The sequence below is a fragment of the Clarias gariepinus genome, chromosome 2 (assembly GCF_024256425.1).
Source record: "Clarias gariepinus isolate MV-2021 ecotype Netherlands chromosome 2, CGAR_prim_01v2, whole genome shotgun sequence".
NCBI lineage: Eukaryota > Metazoa > Chordata > Actinopteri > Siluriformes > Clariidae > Clarias > Clarias gariepinus.
This window is the reverse complement of record NC_071101.1, coordinates 22,327,997-22,348,564: the sequence shown is the minus strand read 5'-3', so window position 1 is coordinate 22,348,564 and position 20,568 is coordinate 22,327,997. Positions and strand designations below refer to the sequence as shown.

General features: G+C 41.3%; 1 protein-coding gene across 2 annotated transcripts in view; it reads left to right on the top strand.

Moving 5' to 3' along the window:
* Nucleotides 1-3,865: 3,865 nt before the first annotated feature.
* LOC128545362 (genetic suppressor element 1-like) overlaps nt 3,866-20,568 on the top strand; it is a 51,543-nt gene continuing 34,840 nt past the window's right edge. Inside the window, exon 1 of one of the 2 annotated variants that reach the window (XM_053515576.1) lies at nt 3,866-4,280. In XM_053515576.1, the coding sequence (XP_053371551.1) occupies nt 4,244-4,280 (37 nt within the window). In that variant the 5' untranslated portion in view covers nt 3,866-4,243. Of the gene's footprint in view, nt 4,281-19,100; nt 19,211-20,568 lie in introns of those variants that run through there. The other variant, XM_053515584.1, reaches the window with a different exon arrangement.

The window sequence follows — 20,568 nt, the reverse complement described above, 5'->3', positions numbered from 1 at the left end:
ATTCAAAACAGTCACGATTTTGGGTTCTAGGTGAACAATTTGGCTGCAAAATGAGATATATCTATTACGACACTTCTTACAAACTGTTAGATATTTTACTCATGGTTTCTTTGAGTCACCAGGGTGTTAAAAAGCACAAATACCAAACTCGTATGTCGAAGTTGTTTTGGTGATATCAGTGTGAACTATGATATGACTAGGTAGGACCTGCCACATATTTGTCACAATGGCTAACACAGCCTACAGTTGTGGTTGCTGGAATATAAATGTGCAATTTTAATATTAGCAAATGAAATATTCTGAATATATCTATAAATTATGAAAAAAAGTTTACGACTAACCACAAAAAAAAAGATGATAAAATCTACTAAAATGTCACTAAAATTGCAAGGGGGAAAAAATCTTGTTTTATTGGCATATAATTATGATTATTTCACACAATAAATTCTATAATAAAATAGTAACATTTTAAGTAATCAAGTAATTTTACTTGTATTTTACAGTTGGAAATATGCTTTAGTCTGATTTTTGTTTTTCGTAAAACTTACTTTAAGAAACTCTAGATAGGTTTGGCTAGATTCAAGAATATGTCACTTGCTAAGATAGTATTTTTTTGCTAGTGAATTAGTAGTATGTTGGTTTAGTTTGAATTTTTTAAAAAAAGTGTTTTTGTAGTGATTTGATTGCGTTTTTGTAGTGAGGCACTTTCAGGAAATGGGTTTTTGTCACACTTAACCTTTTTAATGGCAAAGTTTGTTGAAGATCATGATTATAAAAAATAACCTTAAAATAATACAAAAAACTTTACGGTATCATCAGTCTCATCGCTGACTACAGTGCCATATCATAGTACAAGTATTTGACCAACAGTATAACTCTAACTCCAACATCAGCTGCTTTCATATACAGTATCTATGGTTCAATAAGACTGTAACAGAGTTCCTAAATACAGCTTAGAGAACAGAACGTAACAAATGTCTTCAGACGTCCCAAACACAACAGATATAACTCATGTCTTCTCATCAGAAAGTGATCACATGTCTTTTGAGTGTTGTAACATATCTCTATGTTTAATCCCTTTGGTGAATACTGAAGTGTATCATGGTTCCCAAATGCTGCAAAACCAGTGCTACTGATCGTGTAACAAATTTAAGATAGACAACCATGTGTGTTTGAGAAAAAAAAATGCAGTTTATGGTGTTTTGCAGTCAAACTGGAAAATAAATACTCCACCAACATGAGAAACTAAGTTCAAACGCAACATCAAAGTAATGCCAAGATTATTACTGATGCTATGCCTGATTGGTATATTTAAACAGCTAATATGGACTTTTAGGATTTTTTAAAATATATGTAATAATTCAGTTATTAAGATATTCACAGTTACTAAAATGTTTTAACGATGTGCCCGGGTTCGATTCCCAGCCAATGCCCGAACCCCAGCCACTGGATGCAGTGCTGGACCCAAGCCCAGATAAAATAAAAGTTTAGTGTCAGAAAACCAGTGCTAAGTTGTGTGCGGATCGGATGAAATACCATCATCAACAACAACAACAACAAAATTGTTTTAACTGATTGTTTCTTAAAGTTAACAAAAAGAACATGTAACACCATTATAAACACACTTAAACCCCGCCCCCATTACCTCAATCCCATTTATTTCCGTTCATGTGGAATTTACACCATTATAAACATATTCTGCTATTATGGCATGTGAGAAAATAAATGTAAACAAGTGTCCTACTTAAGAATCAAAAACGATGGAACAGATTGTAACCGGTCAGCAACAAACTGTAATGTTAGCTCCATCCACTGGTGCCATTACCTTCTGTAGCCTGAGCAGGTAATGAAAACCACACAGTTGGTACTAAATCACTGTCCAGTGCGGGTGGAAAAGCACAGTTGGAAATGTAAATTTAGCTCTCTCTTTTTTTTTTCAATTTAAAAAGTATTTTATCTCAAGTGCATGTTTATTTCATTCTTATGGATCTTGAAATCAATGTAGTGTAATAACAGTGTAGACACTGAGGGTTTAGACAAGAAGAGGTGCAGTCAGACAGTATCTGACATGAGGTTCTGTTGCTGGAGGCTAAACAATAAATGATGGATCAGGTAAGACTGTGTCAAACCCACACACACACAGAGGGAGAGAAAGCGAGAGAGAGAGCAGTGTGATAGGTGGTGGTAACTAAACACTAAGTGATGTATAAGAACGTTAATGCTCTCTGTCAGCTGGTCAAAGCCTGACGAATCAGAGAGTCGCCTCTCATGTGACTGCTTTATGATGGATCGTGATGCATAACCGATTTGGTGAAAGAGACACAGAACAAGAGGGATGAAGTGACAAAATGAAGGAAGAAGAGGAATTTTACGACTATTTTACAGTCCAACTGTGCCTGCAGATTCCAGTGTAATGGAATGTGTTATCAGGTTAAAACACTCTGAGAACACAGCCTGAATGAATATACAGTATGGGGATATAAATAGCAATTATTATTATTATTATTATTATTATTATTACTATTTGTGCCACGCTTTCTTAAAAAAAAACCTGATTGCATTCATAAGCCTTTTAGTGAGTACGATGTCATAACACCAGAGCACTAACCCCGGCTTGAGTCAGCTGCCTTTACAGCAATACAAATGAGCGGAAGAGCATTTTCGCTCTATCGGAAAGGAGACGGCCGGTGAAATGAGTGATCTCGTGGATGAATAAATAAGGAGGTCTCTGGTTTTTACTGTAATAGCCAGGCATCTGAGAGGAACTGTGTCTGTGGAATCCCAGAGGAAGCGCTAGGCCTCTTGTTACTCTTCCCAGCATCCTCTCAGCTGGAACAGTGCATACTGGGGGCAGCTTTCCTTTTATTCTGACATGGCTCTTCCTTCTGTGTTACCTAGAAATAACTGTGGGAATTTTTCAGAGTTTGAGAGGTCTACAGGAAGCGCAGGCTGAACAGACATCATCCAGTTCAGTGCCTCCTATAGCCTGTTAAGGTTTACGATGTTGTGCGTTCTGAGATGCTTTTCCGCTCACCACAGTTGTATGGAGTGCTTGTTCTTAAACAACTTCTCTGAGCTCATCGACTCATTTGAACCGAAGCTGTACTGGATGCGGTTGTTTTCCACCGCATTCTCTGCAACCTCTAGAGATTGTCGTGTGAAAATCCCAGGAGATCTGGAGTTGATGAAATATTTAAGCAAACTCTTCATGCCACTAACACTGAAATCATATTTCCTTAACCCCCTCCCCCACAGCGCCACCTTTTGATGTTCTATATAAACAATAAATAAAGCTCTTGACTTATATCTGCATCTCGCTCCTGCCATGGCTGATTAGATAAAAGCATGAATAAGCAACGGTAAAGAAGTTCCTATTATGGTAGCCAGTGTATGTATATATTTATAAGTGTGAATGTGCATGCATGTGTAAATGTGTGTGTGTGTGTGTTTGGGTGTGTCTGTGTGTATTGGGGGTGCAGAGAACAGATGCCATATCACTCTTCTGCGGTCTCTCTCTTTCATTAGAGCTGACAAATCAGCTGTCACTCAGGCTGTGGTCCAATTTACACCTAATGACTCACGCCTGCACACTGAAGGCAGGGCCAGACCTCTCGCTCTTTCACTCATCATCTCTTTTGCTCTCTGACACTGCATCTCTCTCACTTTCACTCACATTCTCTCTCTCTGTAAGACTGTCACTCACATTCTCTCTCCCTACGCACGAGCTCACACATACGCAGATCAGTGTGTGTGTGGAGAAAGATCTCTCTCTCTCTCTCTCTCTCTCTCTCTCTCTCTGTGTGAGTGTGTAAGTGTGTGTGTGTGTGTGTGTGTGTGTGCTCCTCCTCTCCCTCCAGCCGTGCAGTCAGCAGCGGGATGCTGTGATAGAGAGAAGAAGGAGAAGAGGATTAAAGAGAGGGAGAGGCAGGGAATGCTCACTCTGGAGGGAGGACCTCGCCTTGTGTGTTCGGGATGAAGGGATGACACATTCTGCACTGCTTGTTAATGGGACTATTCGCTCGGAGATTAACTTGGGCTCGGCTCTGTCCATCCTCCCTCGTCTCGCCCCTGGACTCGGATCTCCCAGGAACCAAATGGATTCCCTGACTTTCACCTGTACGGCACAGCAGGAGCTCGTCTGACGAGTGAACCCAGGTTCGGAGAGCAGCCCGGGCCTCCTGCCGAGCGCCAGTCTCTCTCTGTTTCTCTCTCTCTGTGTGACTCCCGGAGCCTTCATTACAGCATGTTTGGACTAAAGGCTCCACTCTACTATCTGTCGGGTATGATGGCATTAACTCTATCAGCTGTGTGTGTGTGTGTGTGTGTGGAGGTGTCTGTAGAGGGGGTCGAGTAGCAGATAGGAGAGGCTAGAAGGTTAATTCGAGGAGAGCTCTGGTGATTTCGAGGTTAAGGAGAGGGCGGGAGGGAGGCTGGAGCTGTAAGTGGAATTGAGAGCGAGAGAGAGAGAGAGAAAGAAAGGAACAATATACACAAAAACACAATACAGTATGTGTATATGATATTTCTGCAAACTCACATTAACACTGCTCTCAGGTGAACATTACAGGCTCTCTGCTCGACTTCCTGTTCAAGTGTTATTCTCGTGTGTTTCCGTCTTTCTCTCACTCTCTATACTACTTAGTGTCGCTCACTAGCTTGAAGACGCCTCGGCGTGTTTGGTTAAAGAGGTGGAGAGACGTGTCGGGTTCTAACACACATCACACACTCCAGTACGCCAGGTGATAGTTTGTTTTTCCAGTTAAACATGGCCCATTAACAAGCTAGCAAAGGAGTCTATCACTGTTTGGCTTATCACAGGAATGTGCGTTCTATATAACAGACATTGGTTAGAGTTAGAAACGCTGGATTACCTCCCATCTGTGTTTATTTTTGCGTCGTAAAATGTTTTAGGACGCTGTTATAACCGTCCAAAGTGTTTCAGAAAAGGCACCGGTCTTCCTGTTCATAGCAGCCGGGTACGGTTTCCACCGAATTGAACCGTACTGCTCTCTCACCTCTGACCTTTGACTTGTTCACACACAAAGGTCAGATTAGTGTTGAGTAGCGAGCGCAGAGGCGCAGGCAGTTCCGGTATGAATTTTACTGCAAGGAAGAAAACACACATAGAGGAAAGTGACAAAGGAAGATAAGAGGAGAATGATCGTGCACTTCCAGGAGTCTGTGGATGTTTGGGTTTTGTGTGCGTTCATGGGTGTGTGTGTGTGTGTGTGTGTGGTTGATAGCACTGTCGGTCCAGAGCTCATCAGCATTATTAATAAACTAGACAGAGACTGCCACACATCACCATCTGTGCTTGCAGAGCTGCTGACACTCTAACACACACACACACACACACACACACACACACATGACACTTACGCAAAACCAATTCCTTTTTCTCAAAAACCATTAACATCACTCTGAATTTACAACATGTCAGTTTGTTGGTGGGAACCAAAAACTGTCCACGTCGAATCTTTTACAGCAGCCTGTAAATCGCACTTTCCTGTTAATGATTAAACTATATTGTTACGCTTTTGCCCCACTCCGCTTTGAAAGATCAATTAAAATAAGCAGCTCACAGACGTAGCTGACGATAAAAGTGCTTATAAAAGGTATAACCATTTCTCTGACATGATTTAATCCCGGTATTCGTGTGTGTGTGTGTGTGTGAGAAAGAGAGAGAGAGAGATAGTTTGTGCGTAAGTGCAGTTGCGAGGCTTGTTTGTTCATGTGAGCATGTGTATATGGTGTGTGTGTTTGTATGAGCTTGTGTGTGTGTGTGTGTGTGTGTGTGTGTCCCACATTCTTCTTCACAGTGGGTAGCCAGCCTTCCTTTGGTCCTCTCCATTCTCTTCACTCTTTCACTCATTCACACACAGAATAGCACTTATCCCCATAACACCCCCCCACTCTTCCCCAACCTAACCACACACACACACACACACCATCAACTGCTACACCACCCCCCCCCTCCCCCAGTCACCGTTGCTACAGTGACGGTGTCAGACGCTTGCTCATCCTTCTATGATTATTTAAATGGAAAGGAAGCATTCTGGTGAAAAAGGTGTATTAAATAAATAAATAAATAAATAAATAAATAAATAATATATAAATAACTGGAATGAAGAGATGAAATGAGGCAGGGACATAGAGTGAGAGAGAGAGAGAAAGAGGGGGGGACAGGGAACACATAGAGGAGGTAATATCAATGAGGCTGCAAACAGAGAAGAAAAAAGAAAAGAAGGCGAGTTGAAGAGGATTGAGGGGGAAAAAACTAAGAAAGGATGCAGGCAGGTGGATTTGAGAAGTACAGTGTCGTGTAAAGGGTCTGACATGTGGCATATGCTTCTCTATTAGCTCCTGTATTTAGCATCTCTTCAGTCCGCTAAGTAAACATGGTAAAGGAATATTCCGGCGTTTTCCAGCCCACACCTCTGTAGCATGTGTGTAATTACTGCTGACAAGAGTTTTGACACATTTTCCTACTGAGATAAGAACAGACAACTTGTTTACTCAAAACTCACTCATAATAATACAAATAAAATGTAAAAAAAATCCAAGGGCAGGGCTTAAACAGATACCGGATCCACTGCAACTCAGATTAGGAAGATTTCCAGAAGTATTATAAGATTGAAATCTCTAGAACATTCTAGCAACACTTCAGGTAAAACACTCAGGCTGAATCCTCGAATCTCGATCGGTCAGACACTATGCACGGACATATAATTGTTGACGGAGTGATTATAATTATGGTGGCACTTCAGCATACGGATGCCCCACTTTGCAAATTCTTGCCTTAAGAACTGAAATTTTGCAAGAAAATTCACATACATCTGGTTACGTCTACATCTACAGTATTAGCCGATTAAAACTTGTTTGCGTCGGTGAAAGGCCAATTAAAGCCATTTCACATATTTTGTGTTGTTTTTTTTACACATTTTGTGAAAGATTTAGTAAAGACATAGCAACATTCAAGAATGTAAGTGCAGTAGCAAGACGAAATGGAAGACACTTGTAGTTTTGTTTTTCAAGCAGCTGGTGCCAAAAAAAATACTAATTAAGAAAAAGTGAGGTTTAATGTCTATTTAGTTCATATTTTACATCATGTCTTTTACATTTTTATATTGTTTTAATATTACGTATTTAATATGCAAAAAATATCATTATAAGTATAAAAATTGGTAATATTTTCAGGTGGCTGGAACTGATTATCTGCATTTACATGATATTCCCTGTGGAATGTGTTTCACGATATGTAATTTCACCCGAAGAATTCGCCTCCGAAAAGGGATTAAATTCGTTTGCCGAGGTATCACTGTATTATTTATTACTTATGTATTACATACTTAACACTTATGGAACAAGTCTCTCATGCGAGCGCTTTGCAACAGTTATTAGTTTACTAACACAGGAAAGTCTTCAGTACAGAGGAGTTTATGGTTTCTGCTTTCACACTAATGACTCCACCTACATGTCATGCCTTGTACTTCTATTAATTATAAATACAGTAACAGCACAATTTGTTGTATGTTATTTGTACAGACACACCTTATGGCATCTCACAAATTTCTGTCCATTATTCCATCCATCTATGCATTTATACCGCTTATACTGAGTAGGGTCACGGGGGCCTGGAGCCTATCCCAAGGAACCAAGGAGGCATTCACTGGATGGGGCACAATCTTACATGAACACACACACACACACACACACACACACACACATACACACACTCAAACACCCATTATGTCTCTTGTCTATACCGCTTTATTCTGAATACAGGGTCACGGGGCCATCGCGGGAGACTTTGGCCACGAGGCGGGGTACAACCTGGACAGGGTGCCAATCCATCACAGGGCCTAATCTGCATGTCTTTGGACTGTGGAAGGAATCTGAAGTACCCTGAGGAACCCCACTAAGCATGGGGAGAACATGCAAACCCCATGCACACAGACCCGTGGCGGTAATCGAAACATGATCCTGAAGGTGCATGGGGACAGTGTTAATCACTAAGTCACCATGCCGCCACAACACTCGGAAATGGAAATGCCAAACTGACTCTAGTCTATACCACATGTCTTGAAGCATGAACCGGAGACCAAGCACTGGGAAAACAAACAGGAGCCTTTAACCCAGGAGGTGCTAATCACTAAGCCACATTCTGCCAAGCCCTATCCATTCCTGAATTTCTGTAATTTTCCTGTTTTATAACACCGATTGTCGATTTACAATAAAACCCCTAAACAAGACTTCTGGTGCGGTATGTCAGAGGCACTCGTTGATGACAGCTTGATATAATGATTATGTGAAAGTCACAGCACAACCTTTTGTCATAGAAGACATCTGTGTATGCTTACACCAGAAGCTGAACAAGTCTATATTAATATGTATCTAGGATTATATCAGTTGTCTTGAAGATATTAGGAAAGTGTCGTTCTAAACACAAGTTTGTAAATTATACTCTTTTCACTCCAGTGTATTAAAGTTGCTAAAAAAGCTCATGAGAACATGTTCGGTGAGTTTCAAATGTCTTGTATTTGTGTGTGCAGTTGTGTTTTCAACGTTTATTGACAGAACCTGTCAACTTCGCCGAAGTTTTTCCTTTACCTTGGTAATCAGACACACACTATAGACATTATACGGGAACAAAATAAGGTGAAAAAGCTGCAGTATTTGTTGCACTATATGTGCTTGTGTTCACCTTCCCTGTGCTTGTAAAGTAATGTTTAATCTTGTTTTTAGTACTTTTTGTATTCTAAGCCCTTAAATTATATGGCATGAAACTATGATGAGTGGGGCAGTAAATGAGGGCGGGATCGAGAGTGTGAAAGTGTTTGTGTGTGTGTGTAGAATGGGATTGTTCGGAAGGCTTGACAGTATCCGAGCACACTGTCTGCTCCCAGATGTCCGATGTCTCTTACACTTCTATTTGCAGTGGCTGGCTTTATAAACGGTCCTCCTTTTCGCAGGTGCGTTGGGGAGAGTGTGTGTGTTTAACTGAAAGGCAGTGAATAGCACGAGCGCCAGCTGTGCTTCTAACTGCGGCTCCAGAGGCCTCGACCACAATGCTGTCACTCACTCGCTCACTACTTCTTGTTGTTGCTCAGAGAGAGACAGACAATAGAGGCAATGAGACAATGTGTTTAACCGTGTGCTAAACCGCAAGATCACTGAGTAGACATAGAGAGACTTTTGCTTCTAAAGAGCTCTTAAGGTAGAGGTCTGGAGGGCATGCACCAGATTCTATACTGAGACGCAGGCACGAGTAAACAGACGCACACAAACACTGGATTTGTTGAAAGATGGGCTTGCTTTCATTTTGTATAGGCAGGTGTGTGTGTGTGTGTGTGTGTGTGTGTGTGTGTGTATGTGAGTGCGTGCGTGCGTGTGGTTAGGCAGAGCGCCAGCAGGTTTAATTGCTCAGAGACTCTAGAGGCACCATTAAACTTATGTTACTGATCTTTGTCTCTCATGCTGTCCCACATAATTCGTAAATGATCTATAAAACCCAACATTATGGGATTGTGTTGGGCAGTAACAGCACCTTGGGCTGTAGCGCAAACCACTTTGACGCTTTTACGGTAATGTTCTTAGAGTATTCCTGCATTTGCGCTTGTAACAAATCTACTTCCAGCCGAATTAATGCAGCCATGAATTTAACAGGAATTAGGAAACTGACATTAAAGTCAGCCTGAACTTGTTTTAAAGACCACACAAATAGCTTGGGAGGAACGGTCTAAGGCTACGGAAATAAAAACCCACAAGGCCTACACATTTCAGCAAGAAACCCAGAGGAAAAACGTGACATTGCATTCTAGTACGTAAAAAAAAATATTGCTGTTGTATGAGATGAATAAAGCATTTTTTAGATGCATCATTAAATTAAAAAATATGAAAATAAAGGGGTAGTTCTGCATCGCACCAAGCCGTCCATGATTCTTTTTTTTGTAACAGCCATTCCAAAGGCTTTAAATCATCCTATATCATTAACAAACATTACAAAAATCTTTTTTGATTAAATAACATCTATTTATGCATAATCTACAGTATACTGATTATCGCAAGGCACACACACACACCCGATCATACACTGCGGCCAATTTGGAAATGCCAGTCACTATCTACCCTGCATGTCTCTGGACTGACAGAGGAAACCAGAAAACCTATGGGGAATCCACCAAGCACAGGGAGAACAAGTGAACTCCATGCATACAGAACAGAGGCAAGATAAATCCCTCAAAACTTGGCGACTAATTACTAAGTGTCTGTGACATCATAAATATGTCTTTGTTTTAATTAGTGCTGCACAGTTAAAATTGCAATTGCAGTATGAAATTTGTGCTATTACTCACTCACTCACTCACTCACTCACTCATCGTCTATGTCTATGTCATCGTTTTATCCTGTATCCTTTATTCTGTTATCCAAGAGACTTAAGGTATGAGGCAGGGTACATCCCGGACAGGGTGCCAATTCATCACAGGACACACTCTCACATGCTCATTCACACACTTGGGCAATTTGGGAACACCGATTAGCCTAATCAGCATGTCTTTGGACTGTGGAAGGAAACCGGAGCACCTGGAGGAAACCCACCAAGCACGGGGAGAACATACAACCTAGATAACCTAGATAAATATGGTCAAATTTAAAATTCGAATTTTATTTGTCACATACAGTCATACACAGTACAATATGCAGTGAAATGCTTTTACCACGGCTCGTGAGCTTGAAAAAGATTATCAGTAAGAAATAAAATATGGAATATAATAAGAAACAAAATATAGAAAAACGTCAGCTATAGAAAATATAAGAACAAATCTAAAAATATAAGGAATTCTATGTTTGAAAAATGATGTTTAAATACAACATTTTATGTTAGAATTAAGTTCAGCCTTTATTCGTCACGTATACATTATTCTTTGCATATTTCAGCTCCTTGTTAATAGGCTAGGATCAGAGCGCAGGGTCAGGCATTATACAGCTCCTCTGGAGGAGACAGGGTTAAGAGCCTCGTGCAATGGCCCAACACAGCGGCAACCTGGTGGAGCTGGGGCTCAAACCGTCGACCTCCTGATCAGGAACGCTGAGCCTTAACACACTGAGCCACAACATGTTAATCAAGCAACTTCAGTTCTAAATTGTGTTTTTAGTAACAAACCTGCAAGGTTAAGCTTTGCCTAGCCGCTGCACCATTTCAAAGCTGGTTAGAAAAGATGGCGGTCGTTTTCATTCAGAGACCGTTCGACTCTCAGGCACTTACGCGTAAAGCATTGTGTAATATTAAAACAGCCCGTTTGATCCTGGTCCAGGGGCGAGTGTGGTGTAAGTACACCAGGACAGAGTAGCAGGATCACCTTCCCATACACTGTACACTGCGCACACATTGAAGAAGCTCAGGTCTTGATGGAGTCCTTGAAGGAGTGCTGACTGACAGCATGAGTCTGACTCTTTAAGGTTTAGAAGGAACCAGAAATAATAATAAGAATAATGTAACTCTCTCCTTGTCTAACTAGCCCATGCCTGTGACTTTTCTCTCGGGGCCAAGAAATGAGTCAAAAGTGTAATTAATTTGTTTGAGTCGTTGCTGTAACTAATAAGCCGGTAATTATATCGTGTTTTCCAGTAGCGTGGCTTTTCTTTCTTTCTCTCTCTGTGAAACATTTACTTTAATTTGTAGACAACAAATCTTGTGGATGCATCAACCAATTAAGCAAGTAAGTGTGTGTGCATGTGTGTGTTTGTGTGTGTGTGTGTGTGTGTGTGTGTGTGTGTAAGAGAAAGCCCGTGGGCCGTTCAGGGCTCAGTTCAGTATATGTTCGATTCTCCTCTCGGGCACACTGTGATGCGTCGCTGCTGTGGGACTAATAAAGCAGGAGAAGGGATTTCCGCGCTCTGCAGTGTTTACTATTCCACCCGAGCTGCTCTCGCGCTCCGCTTTTATCCTCCACACGCCTCCTCATTTACATAATCTGCATAATCAGCCTGATTTCAACAGCTAGCACTTCTGCATATGATCATGTGGCTAAGTGCTAAATCAAAATTAGGGCAATCATTTGTGAGCCCCTGGCAAGCTGCTACACACACACACACACACACACACTACACAGTGAGGGAGAGAAAGTCAGATCAGACTTAGGCTTATGTATATCTTTTTGCCTTATTATTCCATTTTCTTTGTGTGTGTGTGTGTGTGTGTGTGTGTGTGTGTGTGTGTGTGTGTGTGTGTGTGTGTGAGCATATGTGTTGAACAGGGAACAGGAAAAGTTTAACTAGTGTACTCTTTGTCAGGAACAGAAAGAGAAGACAAAGAGAAGGACAGCACATTTAGGAAGAGATCCTGCTTTCCATAAACACACCCAAATGTGTACACACAAACACACACACGTGCACAAGTGTGCGCGTGAATACATGTGAGTGTGCACGCACGCACGCACGCACACACACACACACACACACACACACACACACATCATTTGGAACAGATAGAAATATGGAGATCTCATTGTAAAGAAAGGATTGTCCCCACCCCCCTTTCTGTGTCTCGTCAATGGCTCGTGTCCTGTCTCTCTCTCCACTGTATGTATATATATATATATATAGTAATTCAGTCTCTTTCTCTCCCTCTCTCTCTATTTTAATGTCTCTCTGTCTCTTTCTCTCTGTCTCTTTCTATCTCACGTCAATCATTCTTGTCCTGTCTCTCTCTCTATATATATATATCTATATGTACAGTACTTCTCTTTCTCTCTCTTTTTCTCTATATACAGTATTTCTTTATACTTTTCTTTTACTTATACTCTTCTCTCTGTGTCTGTGTCTCTTTCTATGTCACTTCATCTGTTCTTGTCCTGTCTCTCTCTCTCTATGTCAGGATCTCTCTCACTTTCTCTCTCTCTGTCTCTCGCTTTCTGTGTCTCCTTCAAACTCTTTTGCTCTCTCTTGCTCTGTTTTTCTCTCTCTATTTCTGTATACCTCTCTCTTTCTGTGTTTCCTTAAATCATTCTTGTCTCTCTCTCCCTCCCTTGCGCTCTCTCTCTCTCTTTCTATATATATATATATATATATATATATATATATATATATATATATATATATATATATATATATCAGTTTCAGTCTCTCTCTCTCTCTATGTATCTGTATCTCTTGCAGTCTCTCTCTCTCTCTCTCTATGTATCTGTATCTCTTGCAGTCTCTCTCTCTCTCTCTCTCTCTCTCTCTCTCTCAAATAGCAGTCACCACGTTCACCTGCTGTTTCTGTTTATTCTAGCCTGCTTATCTTACACCCCTGCATACTGCACTCTGTTTGTTTATCCAGTGGGTGTGTGCAGGTGTGTGTGTGTGTGCGTGTGTGTGTGTGTGTGTGTGTGTGGCCATCCTCCATCTAATCACACTAATCTCCATTTATAACTCTCTCTCTCACTGTATCGGGCAGCACACAATGAATCCCTCTCTCTTTTTCACACTCCTAACACACTGCGCTTTAATTACCTCAAGGCGAGTCAAAGGCGAGAGCTGTAACACACTGTAACACACATGCCTGAGTGTAAACGTGCGAGGGTGGAGGACACGTCACGACCCCTGCGTCTGATGCTTCTCTGTGTCTCTGGGGGAAGATGGAACATCTGATAGATGTGTGTAATACTGACTTCATGATATGTGGACCATGTGTGTGTGTGTGTGTGTGTGTGTGTGTGTGTTAGGAATGTGAGTCTGAGAATAATTCCATAGGTATAGATATCACAGGCCGTGTGAGTGTGGTCATGTGACTCAAATGAACGAATATCAAGGTCACTTAGTTAAAGGGAGAGTGGGAAGCTAGGAGATAAATCATCAGCATCTATTCTTCTCGTGTGTGAAGATAACAATGGCAGTTACAATAACAGAGTTACGTGTAAATAATAACTACATGTGTACAAGTTTTAAGCACCGGTGCCAATTCCACTTGTCGATTTTATCTGGTTCTATTAGTTCTACTATTATTATTATTATTTTTTTTTTGCAACATTGTCTTTGATGTGAAAAACAAAGTAGCTTTTTTCCTAAGAACAAGGCAAAAGGTCAGAATCATTCTTATTTACCTAAAAATATTTGCACCCCCCCCCCTTTCCTAAACACCAAAGCTGTGGAAGAACAATGCAAACCCAATGTGTGTATGTGCATATGCACACGCTTATGTATGTGTGTGTGTGTGTATGTGTGTGTGTGTGTGTGTGTGTGTGTGTGTGTGTGTGTGTGTTTTCTTAAATGGTTGTACTGCTTTCTACTCTTTCTTCAAACAGCTGCATACAAATTGTAGCAATGAAAAATTGATCTCTCTCTCTCTCTCTCTCTCTCTCTAGCTCTCTCTCTCTCTCTCTCTATCTATCTATCTCTCTCCCTGTCTATTGTCCATAATCCTGTCTCCTCCCCCCAGGTTTCACAGCCGCAGGTGCTTCAGTTATCAGTTAGTACTAACTGCCACACATTTGCACACACATGCACACACATACAGTGGAAGCACACACACACACACACACACACACACACACAGTTACCAGGACCTTTGACTTGTTTGAAAAGGTCTGTAGGGTAAACGCTGGCATTTTCCCACAGCTGCTGAACTCTTTCTTTTCTGGTGGCACCACACACTTGACTTGGCACACACACACACACACACACACACACACTCGTGCTCATGCACACATACACATTGCGAGTGAGTGTGTGTGTGTGTGTGTGTGTGTGTGTGTGTCGGCACACAGGAGGTGGGAATCCACAGGAGAGGAGAATGCTGTAAGCTGGAACTCCCCCCTCGTTTCCCTTCTCCCCTTGGCTTTTCTCTCTCCCTTCATGCAGCTTCCTCTCTCGCCACTGAAGGGCTGCACGCCTGTCATTAGCACAAAATGGGGGAGGTGCAAGTGCCTCTGGGTACTGATGGGGTGTCTGATCAGGGGGGCGAGGAGGAGACATTCTTCTGAACAGAGAGAGAGAGGGAGCGGGGGGAGGGGGGTAATGAAGAGGGGGTTCATCAGTGCAGGTGGGAGCTGATTCTTTTCTCTCTCTTCTTTTTTTTTCATTCTTTCACTCATCTGCTTTGGATGGCAGAGTGTGTGGGATAAAGGCTGCTTGCTTCCTGCCTGGAAGTCCACCCTGGCTTGTGTTGGGACTGATTCCAATTACACACACAAAATCATTTAGATCAAATCTCGCAAACAATTCACCATATATACACTCACTTTAGGCTCTCTGGGTCTAAACCCATCCTAAGATTTCATTTATTTCACTTTATTTCCTATTTATTTTAGATTTTGCCTAAAAAAAACCTCCTTATTTTGTTGTAGTGACCTTATTCTGTCATGTTAAATGTGTTTCTTCTCTATCTGGTAATTTCTTTTATCAGACGAAACAACATTTGTGGATGAACCCATGTCTACTTAAACATTTCTTTAAATCTGATAATCTGGCTTTAATCTCACTCACTCATCGTCCATAACGCATTATTCTGTATTCAGGGTCGCGGGGGGCCTGGAGCCTATCCCAGGAGGCTTAGAGCATGAGGTGGGGTACACCCTGCACAGGGTGCCAATCCATCATAGGGCACACACTCACACACTTATTTACCCACTAAAGGCAACTTGGAAACGCCAATTAGCCTAATCTGCATGTCTTTTGGACAGTGGGAGAAAACTGGAGTACCCGGAGGAAACCCACCCAATACAGGGAGAACATGCACACAGAGACAGGAATGGAGCCTGACAGGGAATCGAACCCTGACCCTAGTGGTGCAAGGCGACAGTGCTAACCACTATGACTTTAATCTGATAATGAATAATGTACAGTATCGCCTTTATACCATGACTCGTGGAATCTGATAATGAAAATCAGATAATGATTGCATCATCATTGCTCATGTAAACACAGTGACGGTCTTATTTTGTGTAGCTTTTTCTGAAGTCGTGTGAAATTACATCTGGGATATGCGTGCATTAAAAACTTTCTAAATCGGAATCTTAATTTAGCATCAAAATCGACAGACAACTTCATAGAAACATCAATCTTTCATATAACCATATGCTGGCCAGAGGAGCATCACCAGGATGATACGTTTAGGAATAATTGCTGTATGTTAGCAAGACAAGCGAAACTGGCACCACACTGGCATCGTACACATTTTATATACTCTCTACACTCAGGGAGAGAAAGAGTTTTATCAAAGTCTCTTGGAGAAGATTTTCTTCTCCGCTTGATTTATAAGACGTGTTTGTTGCTTGTGCTTGTCCCTAAAATGCAACAGATAAATACAGATGCCGTCGATCATCCTCTGTGTATACACACTTAATTAGATCACTGCTAATTTAAAGCACAGACATGACAACACCCCAGACACGTTCAGCTCGGTTTTGGATTCGGTGTGTGTGTGTTTGTGTGTGTGACTCCAACACATAACAGACTCTTTCTCTTTTTTACCTCACATGGAGTAGAACTGCTGCTGTTTGCTGGTGGGCTTATCATTGCTTTAGTAATGGATGATGTGGTTTGGATGTTAGTGCTTAAACTTCCTGTTCGAATGGCCTTTGGCAGACATTTCAGCCGAACAACCCTCAGCTATTAAAACATCCTGTTTTATCTAGCATTTGTTTGATGTGTTTCTCTTTATTATCACAGAGAGTTCTTGTGAATCTGTCTCCTCTTGATCTCTCTTGTTCTCACTCTCTCAATTTCAACAATAGTGTCCGAATTCATCCCGTTGAATATACAAAAAAAAAAAAAATACTGTTTCAGCTAAGTGCTGCTCTATGGAGTGCATACTTCAGTAAAGTGTTATAGTGTCTACCCCTAGGCCAAAAATATTAAACAGAAATGGCGCCATGACACGCTGGAGTCTGGGTTTATAATTAGACAAACCTGCGAGTATATTATTGTTTTTTTTTTTTTTTTTAGATCAGGGTCCTGCTCTGTTGTTGGTGTATTCATTATGAGCACTAAAGCTTAGTGTGTATGGAGCTGGAAAGAGCTCTCGGCACTTCAGTGAACGTTTTGTTATTTCAAGACCTTACCGATTAAAAGCAGTCGAACGTATGTGTTTATGATTTGGACAGACATCATAAAAGCAATGTGAACCTTTTCATTTTTGAAAATGTTCATAATTGTGGTTCTTCCAGTGGGGTCCATGGGGGCCCACAGGACTGTGATGCTATAATAATAATAATCCAAACCCTAGAAATAATCAAGAAATAATCTCAACCTAAATATGTTGTAAGCTAAAATATTAATAAAAGTAGCAAAATGCTGTTAATACTGTTTGATATGAATATTAGTATGATACAAAATATGTTTATTGATTTGCGCTAAGTAAACATCTCAAAAAATATAAATTCTAATTACTCCAATAAATTCATTCCCATTTGTCAAATGAATGATTAGATTCAACTCACATTAGCTATGCACATTTACCCTTGGCATGAAGTATAGAGCAGTAGTTCTTCAAACAAACATTTGTGAAGCACAGCCAGGGGGTCTGTGATTATTATTATTATTATTATTATTATTACTCATTCATTCATTCTCTATAACACTTATAGAGGTCGCAGGGGGCCTGGAGCCTATCCCAGGGATCTCAATTCATCAAAGGGCACACAAGAACACAAGCTCACTAACACACTACAGGTGATTAGAAAATGCCAAATAACTTACCCTGCATGTCTTTTGACTGTGGGAGGAAACCGGAGTACCCAGAGGGAACCCACCAAGCACGGGGAGCATGTTCAAAATCCACACCCAAACCCTCTACCCCAGAGGTGCGATGTCACATTGCTAACCACTACACCACTGTGCCACCTTGTCGTTAGTTGTTTATTTTGTCACTGTGGTGGGAATTAAAACCCACAATTACACCACAAGGTTTTTTTTTTATTACAACACAACAGTATAGATAGTAATTAAGCCAAACAACCAACAATAGACTGTACAATGAAATACAGGACAATTAGCACATGCGAAAAATGTGCATTAATATTGAGGGCAAATTAAGAAGAAGAGTGTGTGCAAATGTTGCACTAGTACAGATGGACTGAAACCGGTATGAGAAGGTGTGATTGAAGTAAATGTGAGACATTAATGACTGAACATTATAATTGGTGCAGCTTTGACGAAATAACAAAGTATAATCTGTGCAAACATTAGGACAGTTTAGACTGAACAAACAGATGGTTTGGATCATGCGACGAGTTATTTTTTTTTTTTTATTCTTGAATCGCATGGGTTCAATGTTGGAGATATCAACTTATTATTATCAAAGTTATTATATTTGTTGAGCTTTAAATACCGTTAAGTCTGTGTTTCTGGTCAATTGAATTGAATCTAAAGCACTAATAAAGCAGGGGCTTCTTGAAATTTACGCTAACAGTCAAAGGTTTGGTGACCTTCTAACTCCATGGTTTTACCAGAGTTTTTTGCCTTCTACACTATAAAACAATACCGACAGCATCCAAAATATGCAACAATCGCCCTTGAACAGTTGATATTGTGATGTGTCTGCTACTTATGGTCTGTAAAGTCTTAATAACGGCTCTAATCTGAGGTGCTGTTAATTGGCGATTTTTGAGGCTGGTAACTTTAAATGAACTTCTCTTCTGCAGCAGAGATACGCTTTGGTTTTGCTTTGGATCGCCACTTCAGTCCATCCGATCCGCACACAAACTTGGCCCAGGTTTCCCACTGGATGCCCTTCCTGATGGAATCCACACGTTTTATCTGGGCTTGGGACCAGCACTGCTACCAGTGGCTGGGGTTTGAATAAACTCTTGGCTGTAATTGTTTGGTGGGGCCCAGGGACCATCAGGGGGAGTCATGGTTTGTATAATTTAGTTACAGTGGTTAAAAATGCACCTTAATCATTATTATTCAAATTTATTGATTTTAGCCTGTTTTACTGGTCAGTTGAATGAAATATAACTGAATCGAATCAAATAAACAACGGAGTGTGCGCGTGTCTGTATTTAAAGGAGAATTTCTGGTGTGGATCCTCTCGCGTGCGTCCTTCGGTAGGCGTGTCACTAGAGCAGGTGCTAAGGACAGACCCCGCCCCGTGTGCTTCTAAGCCCCGCCCTTGTCTCGCGCGTAGCCGAGGCTTGTGCGCTGAGCTTCCGCACCGCAGAGCCGCTTCCCTCCGGCAGCGCGTCACATGGACTAGCAGCGTACCGCGACTTCTCTCCGCTTAGAGGTGAGTTTTCCGGCTGGTCGCATTCTACACGTCTGCTTCCCGACGCGTTGTTTCCCGTACGTAGCTCATTCCGCGTTTTTTCCCCCTTTATGTATTTGTTTTTCTTGTTTACAGTCGCGAACTTGAGCAGTTGCGCTGCTTTCCTTTCATTGATAAGAAGGCTCTCTCTCTCTCTCTCTGTTTCTCTCTCTCTCTCTCTCTCTCTCTGTTTCTCTCTCTCTCTCTCTCTCTCTGTTTCTCTCTCTCTCTCTCTCTCTCTGTGTTTCTCTCTCTCTCTCTCTCTCTCTCCTCTGCCTCCAGGCTACTCGAAGAATTCCTTGAACCAATAAACTAATAATTAAACAGCATTAAACTAAGAGTTGTATTGAGAGACTCGTGTATTTATTATATTTATAGTTTATTTCTAATGCCCGAAAAAGAGCCGTTTGCTATGTAGGATGTTTGTTTGTTTGTTTGTTTATTTATTTACAGATAAATCAGATTTTTTTTTAAGTTAAAACCCAGTAAAGAGAAATAAAATGCTTAGACTAGTATAAACAGTTTAGTATGTGTGTGTGTGTGTGTGTGTGTGTGTGGTGTTGGTACATGTGGTGATGACTTGTTTTGGGTATTTTTGTCATGTCTGCAGTATTTCCCACCAAACTGCTGATGCCATTATGCATCATCATGATTAACCATATGTGCTGGGAAATGGAGCGAGATTGTCACCCAAGGCTTCGTTTCGCCAGGTGTCGACCTGTTGCTTTTTCGAGGGTCACGGCAGAACTGCTAGATTTTGAAGCACTTGTCACCGTATACCGAGAGCCCAGAGCAGAGGCCATCACGTCACCGTAAGGCTAGAGTCGAGCTCTGAGCACCTGATCGGTCCGGTTGCAGATTTTAGACGTTGCAGAAGAATGAGTAACGATCTCAGGCTGGGTTTCTCTCGCTCTGACGGAGAGCTCGCTCAGCCACATGATGAAGTTTTGTTTGGCAGCGGTGTTGTCTCTGCAGTGTAAACTGGGAAGGCTAGAAATGAAACGGTCCGAGACTGGAAATACAGGATTGGTGTTATGACAGGGTGGTTAAGAGTTTCGCTACTGTACCTCAGGGCTTAATTATCTGTCAAGATGAGTGAGAAGAACTTTGCTTTTGAGATTATAGGCTTGCCCTGAGTACAGCTGCCTTGGGTTGCTCTTTCCAGACTACTGGATTGGGATAATAGAGCAATTATCCTGCCAAATTATTAAAGTAGTTATATTACCAAAGAAAAGGAACATGTCATTTTCTGTTGAATCGATGTAAAGAACTACAGTATTCAGTGATCTCAAGATCACCTCTGGATCCTGTGCTCGTTCAGGTTCAGTGCCATCGAAAGG